At 44.4% G+C, this 15,030-nt stretch overlaps 1 protein-coding gene across 1 annotated transcript in view; it reads left to right on the top strand.

Annotated features, from left to right (window-relative positions):
- The window catches only part of COL26A1 (collagen type XXVI alpha 1 chain), a 168,989-nt gene extending 154,392 nt beyond the window's left edge, over positions 1-14,597 (top strand). The window contains exons 10-16 of the mRNA XM_068415860.1: positions 1,184-1,276; positions 2,140-2,201; positions 4,580-4,642; positions 8,382-8,426; positions 9,810-9,854; positions 10,899-10,983; positions 14,425-14,597. Coding sequence (XP_068271961.1) covers positions 1,184-1,276; positions 2,140-2,201; positions 4,580-4,642; positions 8,382-8,426; positions 9,810-9,854; positions 10,899-10,983; positions 14,425-14,597 — 566 coding nt within the window. The remainder of the gene's footprint in view (positions 1-1,183; positions 1,277-2,139; positions 2,202-4,579; positions 4,643-8,381; positions 8,427-9,809; positions 9,855-10,898; positions 10,984-14,424) is intronic.
- The last annotated feature ends 433 nt before the right edge of the window (positions 14,598-15,030 follow it).

The following is a 15,030-nucleotide window of genomic DNA, read 5'->3' as shown; positions in this document are numbered from 1 at the left end:
CCATCCCCATGACCAGGAGCCACATCTTCATCCAGGTTAAATGCAACAGGAAATATGTTGTTGATCCTACAGCACTGGTCAGGACAGTGGACTGCAAGTCTTAGGAGCACCAGGATATGGAGGTTCCCTTCCTTGCTTTGTGATCTTCTTGTCTTGGTTGGTCATGGAATTTTTGCCCCTAGATTTCCACAACTGTCAAATAATGTTGTGGGATGCTCAGGTGAAAGATGCTGCCATACAGGTACCCCCACAGATTGCTAGTATGCTACAGTACAGGTCCATAGGGAGCAGGGTTGTTGAATACGGTTTTGGAATTGCAATGAATCGTAAGGGTTGCTTTTTTAGATATAGTTGTAGTTTTTCTGTTCAGTTACCAATTGAAGTGGTAAGCCTATTGGCTCAAGGATGAGGGAAGATGGGGACAGCTACAGGCTCCTGATTTTTATTCGTAACAGGAGAGGACTGAGAAAGATGTGCAAAAGCACAAAATTGCTCCAATTCCTGCTGGTGGCTTTCCCTTCTCTGCTCCACTCCCATTTCCAGCCGTTTCCCAGAACTCAGTGGACCTGCCCAAGCTGGCCAGTTGAACACCTAAAATAACCCAAAATGGCAAGAGACTTTCCTGAGTATGTGGAGGGGGCAGAGCCTCTCCCCGGGCTTTCCTGCATCCTTAGACCTCATGATGTCTTGACCACCACCTCACACAGGGTGAGCTTGCTGGGTTGGTGGGGATGTGCTAGAGTGCCAGGTTGGCCCACTGATGCAAGACAGGAAGGAGCTCCAGATCCATGTTTGATTTCTCAGGTAGCCAGAAGCCAGATGTGTCTTGGAGATGGCAAATTTTGGATCAGTTATTGCTGTACAGTGCAGAACTACTCTTAATCTGCTTTGGCATTCAAAGGTAGGATTATATAGGTGTGCAGGGACACCAAATTTTTGACAGAAAGGACAACTTTTCTGGGGTTATCGGAGGTGAGGTGAGCAGCTCTGCATGTCCAGGGAACACAGCCAGTGCCCTTAGAGAGCAAAAGGCAATTGCTCCAAGGGCCTGAATTTTGCATCCTGAAGCACTGCCTGCCCTTGGCCAGCAACAGGCGCCAAAGGATTTTGGAGAGAAGTCCTGCCTGCTGGGACCTGGCAGCTCTTGCTGCAGTGACACTAACTGCTCTGCTCTTTAACACAGATGGAGAACCCCAGCTGGCCTCCACCGTCATAGACACCATCATGGCTGGCCTACCAGGACCACGGGGAGCCCCAGGCCCCGTTGGGCCACCAGGTAATAAACTCAGTTGAGCTGCAAAGCTGTAATGATGGGGAAGGTGACCAAAGAAATTTCTGATGGAGAGTGGTCTGTGGGATGCCTGCAGGGAAAGCAAGTGGTCCTCACTGGAAGGGGAGTAGAGCAGTGGGTCCAGAAGTGGGAAGGGGTGGCAAGAAGTAACCAGGTTTCTTATCTATTGATAGTGGCATATTGTTTTACTTTTGGCAGGATACATCTTCAGAAGGGAATAATTAAAGACTCTTTAAGAATGGGTTTAACAACTCCTTTATGAGAGCAGAGTTGTTCTCCCTGCTGCTGCAATCCTGTCCTGTCACTGTAGAGCTCCACTGAGCAGGTTCTGAATTTTCACCAGTATAACTGAAATCAGAATCTGGGATGAAAATTCGGTGGCAAGTCTTCTTTTTCTCTGTGCTGATGGGTGGCTTAAATGATAGTATTCCTGCAAACTTCAGCACTTCCCTGTGTGATGCATATTTAGGAGTGAACTCCCGTTAGTTGCAGAAAAGGCTTTTCCTTTCATTATGAGGGCCTTGCATTTATCCTTCAATTCCTCAAAAGTTGTCATTTTAAACAATGGAAATGCAGGACGTTACTGACATCCTTCCTGCCTATTTTCACTTTTTTTTTCCTCCCAGAGCTCTGAGATCTTCCCTAGGGCACAGGGTTATATTATAGCAGGATGTGGGCATCCAATAGCCCAGTGTGTCTGGGCACTTATGCAGTAGTCCTGTGATCGACGAATGGCTCTTACCCATGGCGAGACTAAGCAGAACAATGACAGGAGTGCATGCATTTGGAATTTAGGGGCTTTCTTTCTAAGTCTCCTTAAAATTCTCTCAAATGATGATTCCCACCAGGGCCACCAGGCGCATCAGGACCCAAAGGGCCACCAGGACCTATTGGAGCCCCTGGATCACAAGTAAGGCGCTTCAGTGCTTTGGGGCTGAGGGGCAGAGTTGGGGGTTAGGTGTGAAACAGCTTCTCATTGCACAAAGACAGTGGTTTATAAGTCTTTGATCTGATGTTTTGTTCCCCATGAAATTCTGTGATTTTAATACCTTTTTTCCCTTCTGAATTGTGTTGAAATGTTTGCGCTTTCCAGATTTTCCTTTAATCATAACAACACATCTTGTGTGTTGCTGTGTCAAAACATTTCACTGTGGCCTGAGTTGATGCAAAGGATTTGACATGGGCTTTACTAACACAGCGATAGAAAAATACTGCGTTTCCTGTGGAATACATCAAAAGAACAAAAATGCATCAATGGGAATTCACCCAAAGTAAATTTGTTAAGCCTAACTTTGGAGAAATAGCACTTTCTATTCAAGAAAAATATCACAAATTCCCTTTGGTTTGATTATTTATTGATGCAAAAATTGTGGAGGGGGGAGATGATAAACTCACTCAAAAGAATTTATGATAGGAGAAGGGCAAAGTACTCGCGTGGATGGAAAAAAAGCCGGTTAAATGGAAAGAAGTGAAGTCATGGTGAGTAGTGAACTGCCAAACTACTCAAAATTGTGGTTGGCTGATACAAAGGGACTCCAGTTTTGGGAAGAGTATTACTTAATGTGGAGGTAAACCAGTAACATCAAATATTCAAAGGAATCTAACATGAATAGAGAGAGAAAAGTGACTGAAGAGCACAGAGAGAGAAAGATTAAGTAACTTAGCAGAGGGATGTAATTTAGATCCTGATAAGAGGAGGTTTGGAATTGCTTGGAATTAAGGAAAGGAGATTTTTACTATGTGTTTATTAATCAGTTTGAAGTAGCAATGGACAGCAGGTTAGTGAAAGTTTGCCAGTGTAGCAGAATAATTCCAATTAGTGAATGCTCTGGAGAACAATGAGAAACTCCAGATAGATATGAACACAGTGGGAAATTTGGCAGCAAAATGACAGATGCAGTTTAACGTGATTAAATATAAGGTAATTCACAATTCATAAACAGGTTCTATAGGAGAGTCTGGCTTTTTCACATACAGCACACATTATAAATTTTTTCTTTTTACAACAGATTTGTGAAATTCAGTGTTCTTGAGCATCCCCATGTAATCATGCACTGAAAGTCACTGTTGAGAGCTGTCAAGAGCGAAGGATGCTTATGGACACTTAAGCTTTGTTCATGCTACATGTTTGACATGGGGCCAAGTATGGTTGTTGCCTTACCTCGTTTAGCAGCCCTGGTTAACCTCCTAAATCAGGCCTGAGTTTGTGACTCTCTTGTGGGCCCAGGGAGGATGCAGCTAAGCTGGAGGCCAGGTCACTGTGCAGCTTGGTGGTGAGCTGGTAGGGCTGATCAACATGTTAATGGTGAGCATTGCTGCCTCCCAGCTGAAACTAGGAGAGTGCTCCTCCTTTAGACCCCTAAAACACTCATGTCCAGTCTTGTTGGGCCACTTCAGACGTTGAGGCTCCTTGCAGCTATGCCTTGAAAGCCCATTTCTCTGGACGCTGAGAGGTGGGGCTTTCTGGGGGCTGTTGTGAAGCAGATTGGCTTAAATCACCAGCGGTCTGGAGTGGAGCAATCGTCTCATTTGCTGCAGTCTCCAAGGCGATGTGCAAGTCACTTGAGGTGGAAAAAAGCGTCTTGCATATGGTTGTGGGGAGCTGGGAAGCTGACGTGCCGAGTATAAACAAACAACATTGTTCTCTCCCTGTCTCGTTTATAGCTGTGACTTCTCTGGGTGGATAAGTTAAGAATTTGGATTGATTTCTGCAAAGCAGTTCAATTAGTAGAAATCTGGAGACTATGCCCTTCTTACCCATTGGTGACTGCTTTATAGATTTATTCAACCCAGGGAGCAAAATTCTTAGTAGAGATTGGGCTTAATTTGAAAATTGTTTATTAGGGTGAGTGAATAGCTTCAAAATAATTTCCACTGCACAATCCAATTAATTTTCAGGTATGTATGCTTACTCTTGCCACCCACTGAGACAATTACAAAGAGGGGGAAAGTAGTGGGGATTTTTAAGCTAACCATACTATCTGTGTATTAATTTCTTCTTGGTAACTGAGAACAAGAACGATCCAGTCATACTGACCCCTTAAAAAATGTTACATCAGTAGCCTGCAGTGCATTAAAAGACCCAAATAGAGGGATATGCAGAAACTGGATATCTGCAAACAGAGCTTCCATTGTTGTTGCTCGAGGGTAAAAAAGAATCCAACCCAATTGGTTAATTGGGTGTATGAGGTTTTCAAGATCTGAGGATCACTGGGAAATGTATTCACTACACCTACACAAAGGATGCACAGTAGAAATTAATTCCTTCTTGTTCCGCTTCTCTTCTAGGGCTTACCAGGCTCTCCAGGACAACCCGGGCCAAAAGGCTCCAAAGGAGACCGAGGAGAGAGAGTAAGGATTTACATACACAGAGAGATTCCCAGCAATATCTGGGGTGATGCCTTAGAAATTATATACAACATAGGTCTTTCAGATTCTGTGGGACTACAGCCATGAAGAATTTCAAATGTAGAGTTTCTAGGTCTTCTGCAAGAACCAAGGTGATGGTTTACTGTACAGATAAAGGGTTGAATTGCTTGCAAAGTCTGGTGTTCCCAGATTCAGGTAGCAAATACACGGTATATAAAGGCTTGTGGAGACCAACTTTCTTCTGCCAACCAAAGCTCTTTAGTGTGGAGTATTTTGCGTGGTCTAACTGAACTCTTCCTTCTGTGGCAATAAGGCAGTAAAAGCTCATAAGACTTTTCCTGAACCAAAACCATTCCCCAGGTCAAATGATGTTCCTAATATATTTAGAATAATGAAATGATGTTCTTAATATGTTTATGTGCTATACCTCAGTCCTTGATGGGTTGTCAAGTGCTAACAACTAAACATAGGTAGAAGGGCTGTTTGAATGTTACTTCCAAACTGGTGAAATTTGGGAAATACCAGGGGAAAACCTAACGAGGATATCAATGTGTAAGATTCCCAGTGCAGCATTCAAGCACCGGAAAGGGTTTCAAAGTGGCATTTGCGCCTTCAGCTCCTTCTGTTCAGCTTACTCTCCAAAAGGCCATGGTCTTTGAAATCTCCTCTGAGAGACACTAGGAGCACAAAATAATTTCAGAATGTAGTATGTGGTGGAGGGTCATTCAGCAATTAGATCTGCAAAATGTACAAGTGGGTACAGATGGACTGTGGACCATCAGTAAGACCCTAGTGTGGAGAAGAGTCAAAGAAAGGAAGAAAGATAAAGAGAATAATATTGGTTGGTACCTCTAAAATGATGGACATCTGCAGTGGTGGCTGCATTGACACAGCCTTGTGCCGCAGCTGTAGGAAACAAGTTCCCTTTTCTTCCAAGCGCCTCTTTTACCATCACATGGGTGAAGGTGAACGTGGAGGTCACCACCTGTAAATGGGTGGCTGTAGATGACGTGCTTCCCTGATATAACAGCATCTCCTCTTCTTCATTTTTGCTCACTCTTCCAATCCAAAACACAGAGGGATGTCTGAAAGAGCCAAGACAGACAAATGCAAATTGGTTAACTCCAATTTGAGGACTTCCCAAATTCATCAGAATAACCAGCAACACACTTAAACGATGTTCCTCTGTCCAGACAGAGAGCAAGGAGAGCAAGTCCAGGTGGCTTGTTTCATTCCCTCCTTGAGGCACTTCACGCCAGGGAGCAGGGGCTATCTGAGGATGGAGCACATACGCTTTTAAAAAGCTCTGATTTATTATAGTATCTTTGCACATTGTTTTGGGTGCTTGGTCCCTGTTCTTATGTAAGAAATCACTTGCAGCTCCCTGAAAGACAGACACCATTTTAAGTGACTGCTAGTAATTTTTTAATAAGTTTCCTTGTGCAGATCAGCCATTATGGGCATGTATTGGCTTTATTAATAGATTACAGACTGATGTATTTCTGGGACTAGAATTTAAGATTCTGATAGAGAGCAAAACCTTAACGGATGAGATTTCAGCACAGGTTACCGACCACAGCTCATCGCCATTAAATGTTCATTCTCAGTTTAAATAAAAAAAAAAAGGCGTGGTATATGGCAAAGTGTCAAGTTTCCATCCAAGAAATTGATAAGAGCTCTTCCTCAATGATTCATTTATCATTCTGCTTTAGTTTGTGGTTGACCATATTGCTAAGACTAGACTTGTTTTGAACCAAATACTTTTTTGCACTGTCCATTCAGTACAGACAAACCCTTTAGGCTTTGGTTTTGTTCCCTCCTTGTTAGATATTCAGAATTGTAACTCTCTTTCTATGTTTGGGAAAAATGAGATTTTCAAATATCAAAATGTCTTGCTAAATAGAAAAAATAAATTGTATTTCCTGTCCTGTCTCTGTTAGCGTGGAAAGCAAAGCCAATTGCTTTTTCTGGCAGAATTTCTGTAGGATGTTCTGTGTGCTTTTTGTCTTTTGTGAGTCTGGATTGAAAGCTGATTTTGACAACTACATGCTGCAATTTTGGGTTTGGTGGATGCAAATTAGGGCTGGCTTTACACAGAGTGGAGGAGCTGTGCAGCTGCAAAGAAAAGCAGAGGAGGGTTTACAATATCCATTGAGATTTGAGAAAATGTTATTATATATTTTTCCTGCTTAATCTCAGAGAGAACAGATGTAGAAGAGACCTGAAGCGGTCTGAGCGCATCCCCTGGATGGCACATCTATATGTGTGCCGCTCACGATCAGCCTCTTCATCTGATTCTTAAACAGTGCCAGAGAGGGATGCAGCACGTCATCTCCAGGCAGTCTGCAGGGGTACAGCTAGGGAGGGCCTGGGGTAAAAGATATTTCTGACATCCAGCCTAAATATCCTTTGATCCCCTTTAAACTGATAACATCCTTGCTGTTCCTCCTGGACATAGAGAACAGTCTGTTGATGTGTTTTGAGTGCGTTGTTATGTCTCCTCTCTGTGATTTGCCTCTTGCCAGTGCTTTTTCACAGGCCTTACTCCCTCCAGTGCAGAATCCCAGTATTTCCCATTGAAGATGCTCCGAGCACCTGACAAACTGGGCCTTCCTCCCAGCGCAATTCGTGTCGATACAGGCCTTTGTCTAGCGCTGGCCAGCTGCTCACCGAGCACTGCGCAGCTCTCCACAGCAATGTGTTTTAGATGCACGAGGCCTATTGGGTTTTTATACAAAGCGGCAGTTTGATGGACACAGTAACAAAGCAGCTCTCCCTTTCTGGCAAACATTTCAAAAAGCTGCCGCCAGCTAGGTAGTGTTTTGGGAAAAAAAGGATGGGTTTGTTTCTGTGTATGTCTAGGGGAGAAGAGCCAGGTTAAATATGGGGCTGTTTCATCAGTGGATTTCTAAAGATGCTTTTAAATTTTGCTGGTTTTTCCCCAGCTCCTGCTTTCTCATGAAATAATCTACAACTGTTCTTCTGGTCAGGGATTCTGTGCTCAGGCATGCTCCGGGGTGGGAAACCAACGCTGTAGAGGGAAACAGGGGGAAAAAAGATGCTCAGTTCAATGGCATTTCATTCCACCCTAAACCAACACGTACCATTTTAAAATGTTTCTGTTTAAAACAACAACAACAACAAAAAAACAACCCAAAAAACCTCACTGAGAACTATGTGAAAATTAGCACAGCAGGAAAAAGAAACAGACCAACAAAAATATTGTATGTGTGTTTTGATCAGTAGCTGCTGGGGTTAATGCAGAGATGTGTGTGTGGAGCAGGAGGCAGATTAAATCGGTGCTCTGTGGGAGTCCTGGGCTCTGTTTGCTGTCTGGGGCAGCATCAGCCCATCAGTTTTACTAGAGAGAAGAATGTGATATCTTTGTAAGAAACAAATCTGCAGCCAAATTCCTTCCTGGTATAATGTAACTGACTGCTGTAAAGTTCAAAAAATTGCTAATCGTCTTACTGAGAGGGCAGCTCTGTAGCGAACCAAACTTCTCCGAAGTGTGATGGGATTTGGAGCTGATACTTGATAGAAAACCATGACCCCCTTTTGCTGTCTCTAAGTGATAATGTCAAGAGAAAGGAATTTTTTTCATATTATCCCAAGTGTAAGGTTTTTCATTAAGCCATCTTAATTCCACTAGTAAAAATTACACTATGTTCTTGTCAAATGGAAAAATATCTCCTAATGACACTTACTTTATTTCCAACAGGGGCAAGCAGGTCTGGCTGGAGAGAGGGGCATTAAGGGATTTCCTGTAAGTGATGTACTTGCGGGTGTGTGCAAGGCTCCAATGGGTTTGGTGCCTGCCTGGCACCGTAAATACCACCTAGCTGGACTGCAGCTGGTTCAGCCAGCTCTCAGATGCAATGCTTAGGTCAGCTATCTCCAGCTTAGACGTTTGTTCAGTAGGCAACTTCACCTTAACGTATTCCTCTGCAAATGAAGCATAGTCTTCTGCACATTAAGCATAGTGCTGAAATGCCGTGATCAGGAAGGCATCACACCAACAGAGGAGGTGTGCTTTGCTTGCAGATCCCCTCTAGCCAAACCTTGGCAGACAGAAGCCCTCTCCCTGCCCCGTGAGGTTCCTGGCACTACCAGAGCCCAAAGGTGGGCACTGTTAAACAACCCAAAGTACATCAGCTGCTCTCAACTCCCTCTTGCACCTTGGTCTGCCAAGCTGAGATTAAGATGTTTCCAAGTGATTTCTTGGCAATTCCTGAACAGATGCACACAGGAGATGTCTGCACTGGCACATATCGCTAGGGTGCAAACAAACCGGTGGAGATGAAGGTTGGCTGAAAGTGAGCTAGTGGAGCAAGCTGGATTTTGTTTTTGGCTGGCAGCATCCAGAGAACGTCCTCTGGGAGGTTTCTCTCTTCCTTAATTCCACTTCATTGTTTTGTACGATTCACACAACCTTTTCTTCAGTCCTTCCTCCCATATCCGCCCGTGCTTTGCAAGTATCTCAGGGATGTCCAAAAAGTTTGAGGAGCCCAGGCATTTCCACTCTTATTCACCAGTTTGTTAGCCCTTTCCCTTGTTTTATGTTTAGCTTGTGGTTTAATCTCTCCATGTCATCTGTTCTTTGAGAACTGCATGAACTTCCTGGTTTTGGGGGAACATCAGACCAATGTTTCACAGCACATAGGGATCTTTGTTCAAGAAAAGCTTAATGAGCATCTTCAGAGGCAGAAAGTGATGTGACTAATTAATGAAAGCTGAATGGAGGATTTTATGTTCTAAATCAAAGATGAACATGTTCATGTTTGGGGGAGAGGAACAGTATTTTTATCTCAGTGTGAGATAAAAGCATCGCTCATTGAGATCTTCATGAGATGTATATAGTTTTGTTCTGGGCCCAGGCCATGGCAGCCAGCCCCTCCTGCAGCTTGGCCACTCCTGGCCGAGTTCGTCAGTCTTAGAAAAGCTGATGACCTCCTGGGAAGCTGGTGGAAGGCAGGACAGAGCTCATGAGAGCACTTGGGCCCTTGGTATGAAGTGCCAGAGAGTCAGTTTGTTTTCTGCTGGTGAAACGTTTCTGCCTTTAATGTGTGCCTTTGGAGCAAAGAGATGCAAATGATCCTGGACAGGGTACTCAGTCACACGAAAACAAATTTCTGTTTGTCTGTTTTAGGGTGAACCAGGCAAGAAGGGTGAGGAAGGTGACAAAGGTGCTGATGTAAGCATGTATTTCTACTGGTGTTTTACTTTTCTTTTTGTCTCTTTACTGTGCTTCAACCACATTCCCTTTGGCAGGCTGCTTTGTGGAGGGCAAAGGTCCTGTCCACAGTTGAAAGTGCAGAGCAAGAGATGATTTGAACCTTGGGTTTGATGTTAATACATGCTAGAAATCCTGGTCTTTGAGGTTTCCTTGGCCACGTTGTCAGCTGCCCTTCTCACCATGCTCTCTGAACACCTCCTCAGTCCTCAGTGGTTGTTCTGCCACACAGAGCTGCTACAAGGTAGGGAATTACTCCCCCACTGTCCCTCCCACAAGCTCAGGGACAGACACCCAGAAGAGTTCAAACTGTATGTGCAGAGAGAGCGAGCTGGACTTCTCACATCTCTGCTCTCCCACCCTAAAATACTTCCCAACATCTGTCTGTCCCTTCAAGCCCATATCTAAGGCAATGGGGGCATCAAACTACAGCTTGAGTGTACATAAAAGTAGGTGGACAGGCTTCAGGCAGCACGTGGCCCAGCTAGGAGCTCTGTGAGAGGCAGCATGAAGCCCATCAGGATGGGCTTGCATGCCACTGTTCCAGTTTGTAAGGGAGCAACAAGATGATGCTAGCCACACATCCCAGCTTCTCCACCAAAGAGAAAGCCCAGGTAACTCACAGATGTTCAGAGTAAATGTCAGATGAGAGCAGAACCTGTTCTCCAGGTAGTTCAACACAGCTGTTAACATAAGCTGCACATTATAAAGGTTTGACAGGGATATACACCCTGGGTTTGGCCCACTGCAGAAGCAGGAACCAAACTGAAAGGCTTGGCTCTGGGTCAGAGGCTCTGCAAACATGGGGTGGTATAACTGAGGCGTTTTTCTTTAAATAGGCATTTCTCCTGCGTTCCTACTTAACCCTTGCAGCTTATCTCCCCTTTTACATATTTTCTTTTTTAAACATTCACACTGCATAGTTTGGTGTTATGGAGGCAACATTATGAACAAGAAGCCTATTCTGCAACATATACCAATGTTAGTTTTCTTTCTTTCTTGCAGGGGGAAGGTGTTCAACAACTTCGAGAAGCTCTGAAGATTTTAGCTGAGCGGGTATTAATTCTTGAGCACATGATAGGAATTCATGGTAAGTGTCGCTAAGGTTTTCTTTTCCAGACAACTGGGGGCTCTGTTCAGGCAGCTGCTTAATGGTTAAACGTCCTCCCAGTCTCCTCAACAATCTGTCGAGTATCTATTTAAGCCAGGTTTTCAAAACTAGGAACCCAACATGACTTAAAGGATGCTTAGAACTGTTGAGGACCTAGAGCTTCCACCAACTGCACTAGTTACCCTGGCTTTACAGTAGCAGGTGAAATGACCCCCACAATAATTTTTATTACAATTCGGAAAGCCAAGTCACGAGCAGCAGCTCAAGCCATGTGTCACACATCATCTACCAGCTTCCCAGGGAGCTGCTTGTTCAGGTCTTCAGGTCAGATCATTTAATCCTGTTAATAGTGTCTTCCAAGTGACTCCACCACCACTGAGGCCCTTCCCTTGTGTAGCACTCTATTTTACAGAGAAAGCCCAAACAATGCTATGTGTTACCCTGAAAACCAGTGATTCCTGAATGTCTTGTGATTGTAACTTACATAAAACCTATTTTCACAATCAGATTTAAAGTTGCACATGTTCTCTGTTCAGTTAGATTTTAAGTTTTCTGTTGAGGCTATTTGCCATCACTGGTACAGTGTGTGGCATCATTCCTTAATGAGTGTTTTCTTCCCTTAACCAGAGTATGGGCTTGTGCAATCATCACAGATCAGAATTCTCCCTTTGGGGTACCTGATGATCAATTCTCTCACAGCTGCCAAAAGTTGCTGTGCCAATTTCTCCCCTTTCAGAAACACAGTAGGGGCAAGATCTTGTTTAGATGTACTATCCCAGCCTGTGAGAAGGAAGCCTGTTCCTTGGCACTGAGATTAAGCATTTTTTAGCTCATAGCACTTTCTCATTTTCTCCTTGACACATGGCACCTCATTCCTGGCCTCACTTGTAAAGCAAGCTGCTCACACCTACCTTCGGATTGGCATTGCTTTTATTATGAGGTGGCCTTTGGATATTGATTTAGCCTATGAAAATGCTAAATAGCTAAAATGTCCAGCAGTTCCTAAGCAAGTGACTTAAAATACATCTATTACCGTGCAGTAAGGCAGCATGCTCTGAGATCCCACGAGCCCCTGCTGAAGCCAGCACAGTGCTAAAGTGAAAATGCCGTTGGGCACTTCAAAGCCAAAACAGTGTCAGCGCGTGGTGCTGTGTTATATGGCTGAACTGGCTTGGGGTCTGCACTGCTCTTCATTGTTCAATGGCCACGTGTCTTTTAGAGGCCCAGAGTGCTACTTCCAGAAGCAATAGGCAGCAGTAGCTGAAGCTTTTCGGGAAATCATGAATCACGAACCCATGATTTAACCACAGTCACCCTGACCTTACCTCTGCATTAATCCTAGTTTGCTTCATATTTTCATTGGATTTTTATACACCAAGGGCAGGAAGAGATGTTTTTATGCTGCTTTGCTTTGAGATGCTGGAGGTACCAGGAAGATGCCCACTAGATTTCCTAGGCAGCAGTCCGTGCCCAGCCCGTGTGTTCTCTGGGGAAGAGGGGAAGGGGAACCCAGTCCATAAGCACTGTGCAGTGTATTTACAAGACCCAGGACCTGGCCCTCCATTGTCTTTTACTTTGTATCTCCATTTATACTAGTGTAAAGCAAAATGCCGGCTCTCTGGGAAGCTTGTATAGACACAGGGGCTTGGCCTGCGGGATTCACGCAGCTGCCCCTGCAGAACTGCCCAGTTTATCTACTTTATACCCTTGTCTGTTTGGCAATGCAGCAGCAATAGGGCACGCGCTGCTGTTATTTTGAAACAGCCATTTCAGCAAATCATTTTTACTGACATAAACATGTTTTCTGTTATTGCTTAGGATGGAGATGAGTTATTTGTACCCAGGTATACCTCTCTACCAGTGTAACTGCATCAGCAAACATGGATGGTTTTTAATTGTGCAGTGTAGTTAAGGCCATATTTAAACACCTGTGTTGCATGACTGTATATAGTTTCTTTTTTATCCACTAACAGTATAGATAATTATATTTTTATTCTGTGCTTTTGAGATAGTTCCAGTATTTAACCCAAGACATATTTTAGGCCCTACAAAAATACTGTTTAGAAGGAGAAGTTGGAAAGTAAGGCATTTTTTCCTTGTGCAAATATGTTCATCCCTGTATGTGTATATAGTTTAAAAACAAAACAAACCAAAACCAAAAAAAAGAACCAAACCAGAAAAAGACATAAAATAACAAAACAGAATTTCCTTGAGCCCAGACCTCCCTGCACTGAAAGGCACCACACAGGTTTAAATCACCCAGCACCAACTATGTGGTCATGTTCCCACCGTAGGTGTTAAGGGTTGTGCCGCAGGTTTCTGGGCAGCCCAACTCAGCCCAGCTCTAAAGGCCCACGCAGAAATGCCAATCGCATGCTCTCATTTTCCAAAGAAACGTCACTATCAGCGTGGTTTCCAAAACCACAGCCACCCAAGCAACAAGGCAAAACATACCAGCAAACAAACCTCTTCTCTGCAACGGGAGGGCAGTTTGAGATTATCTGGCCTAGCAAACTGCAGAGAGCAGCCCAGCAGGACACACGAAAGCCCAAATTGTTTGGCAGCGTTTACTTCCAGCGAGCGCAGCACAAATCCTCTGGCAGCCAAATGCTCATTGAAACAGAAACGCTGCCTCGGGGGATCAAACCAAGGCTGGGTGTCTGGCTTGTGAGGTTGGGCTCTTGGCAGGGAAACAAGCAAACTTCCATCTCTGAAGGCAGAAGGAAGAAGAAACTGGGACGTTAAAAATGATGAGGCAGCATCAAGTTATCAGCATCTGTTGCTGACTGCTGGGAAAACAGAAGAGCAGCCATAGTCAAATGTATATTTAGCCTCGTAGGGCAGGATGCTGTTGGAAGGGGAGGTGTGTGTTACCATGAGGCGTGCTGGGAGAATGGACCGCTAATATTTATTCCCAGCTTTATTGCTAATTTGGCTGTAGCCCAGGGTGGATCAATCCTTTCGTTTAATCTTTTCACTGCCTCAAAATGTCCTCCTTTACCAGGAGTGAAATGGTATTTAAACCCCCCAGGAGCATCACTTCCCAGTGACCACTTGGCCTCATCCTTCAATAATAGGAGCCCATGGGCAATGCTGAGTAACAGCCATAGCCCAAGCAAAATTATAATCAATGAAAGAACAGCGCTTTATAAATGGAATTACAAGTGAGAACAGGACCTGCTGGGCCACGTGCAGTAAGAGTATTTCCCCAAAGAGTTTAGACAGAGCAGAGGGAAAAGACCTAATATAGCATTAGCGTGATGGCAGCAAACACATAGCTCCGCAATTACTTGCTGGATGGAAGGACAACAGGAGGGATAACACCTCTTCCAGAAGAGGTATCATCCAGAAGGGCCCATTTACTCTTTCCTTAGCCTCCCCTTTTAAATAGCGCTCTCCCGTGACTTTCTCTCCTTACAGACTCTTTGTCTTCCATTGAGCCAGGCTCTGGACAAGACGTGATCCCGGGCTCCCCTCTGCGAACCAGCATCAAGATCAAACGTGGAGGACCCCAGCAGCCGCAGGCCTACCAGATCCTCTCTTCACTGCTGGATGACAGTGAAGCCAAAAGGAGAAGCAATCGGATGAAGTAGGAGCATCTGTGTTTTCTCTGTGCCTGTTCACCAGTTAAAGATACAGTATCCTAGTGCTTAATTGCAGAGTGCAAATGAAGTGGTAGAAGGCTGCAGTGTTGGCAACTGGGTTTCCTTACCTGGCCAATACTACACCCTTATTGCAGGGAATGTCTTATCCATAGCTCAGAGAGGGTCCTGTGAACATTTTTCTTGATTTTTGTTGGTTTGCCTTTGGAATAACAGATGGGAAGTATCCGCAGAATCTGTCTACAGAAGTGACACCTCCTGACTGTGTCTCAAGCGTTTAATCTCCCCTTGTTTCCTCACTGCCCTTGAAAGTTACTCAGTTAAAGCACTGCTTAAGTGACTGAGACAATCAATCCCATGCAGACTCAAAGCAAATTCTTAGCCTTGTCCATTGACATAGTTGGTGGCAATCCGCTTTTATTAC

Source organism: Nyctibius grandis, chromosome 18 (assembly GCF_013368605.1).
Source record: "Nyctibius grandis isolate bNycGra1 chromosome 18, bNycGra1.pri, whole genome shotgun sequence".
Taxonomy (NCBI): Eukaryota; Metazoa; Chordata; class Aves; order Nyctibiiformes; family Nyctibiidae; genus Nyctibius; species Nyctibius grandis.
This window is presented reverse-complemented; position numbering and strand designations above follow the sequence as displayed.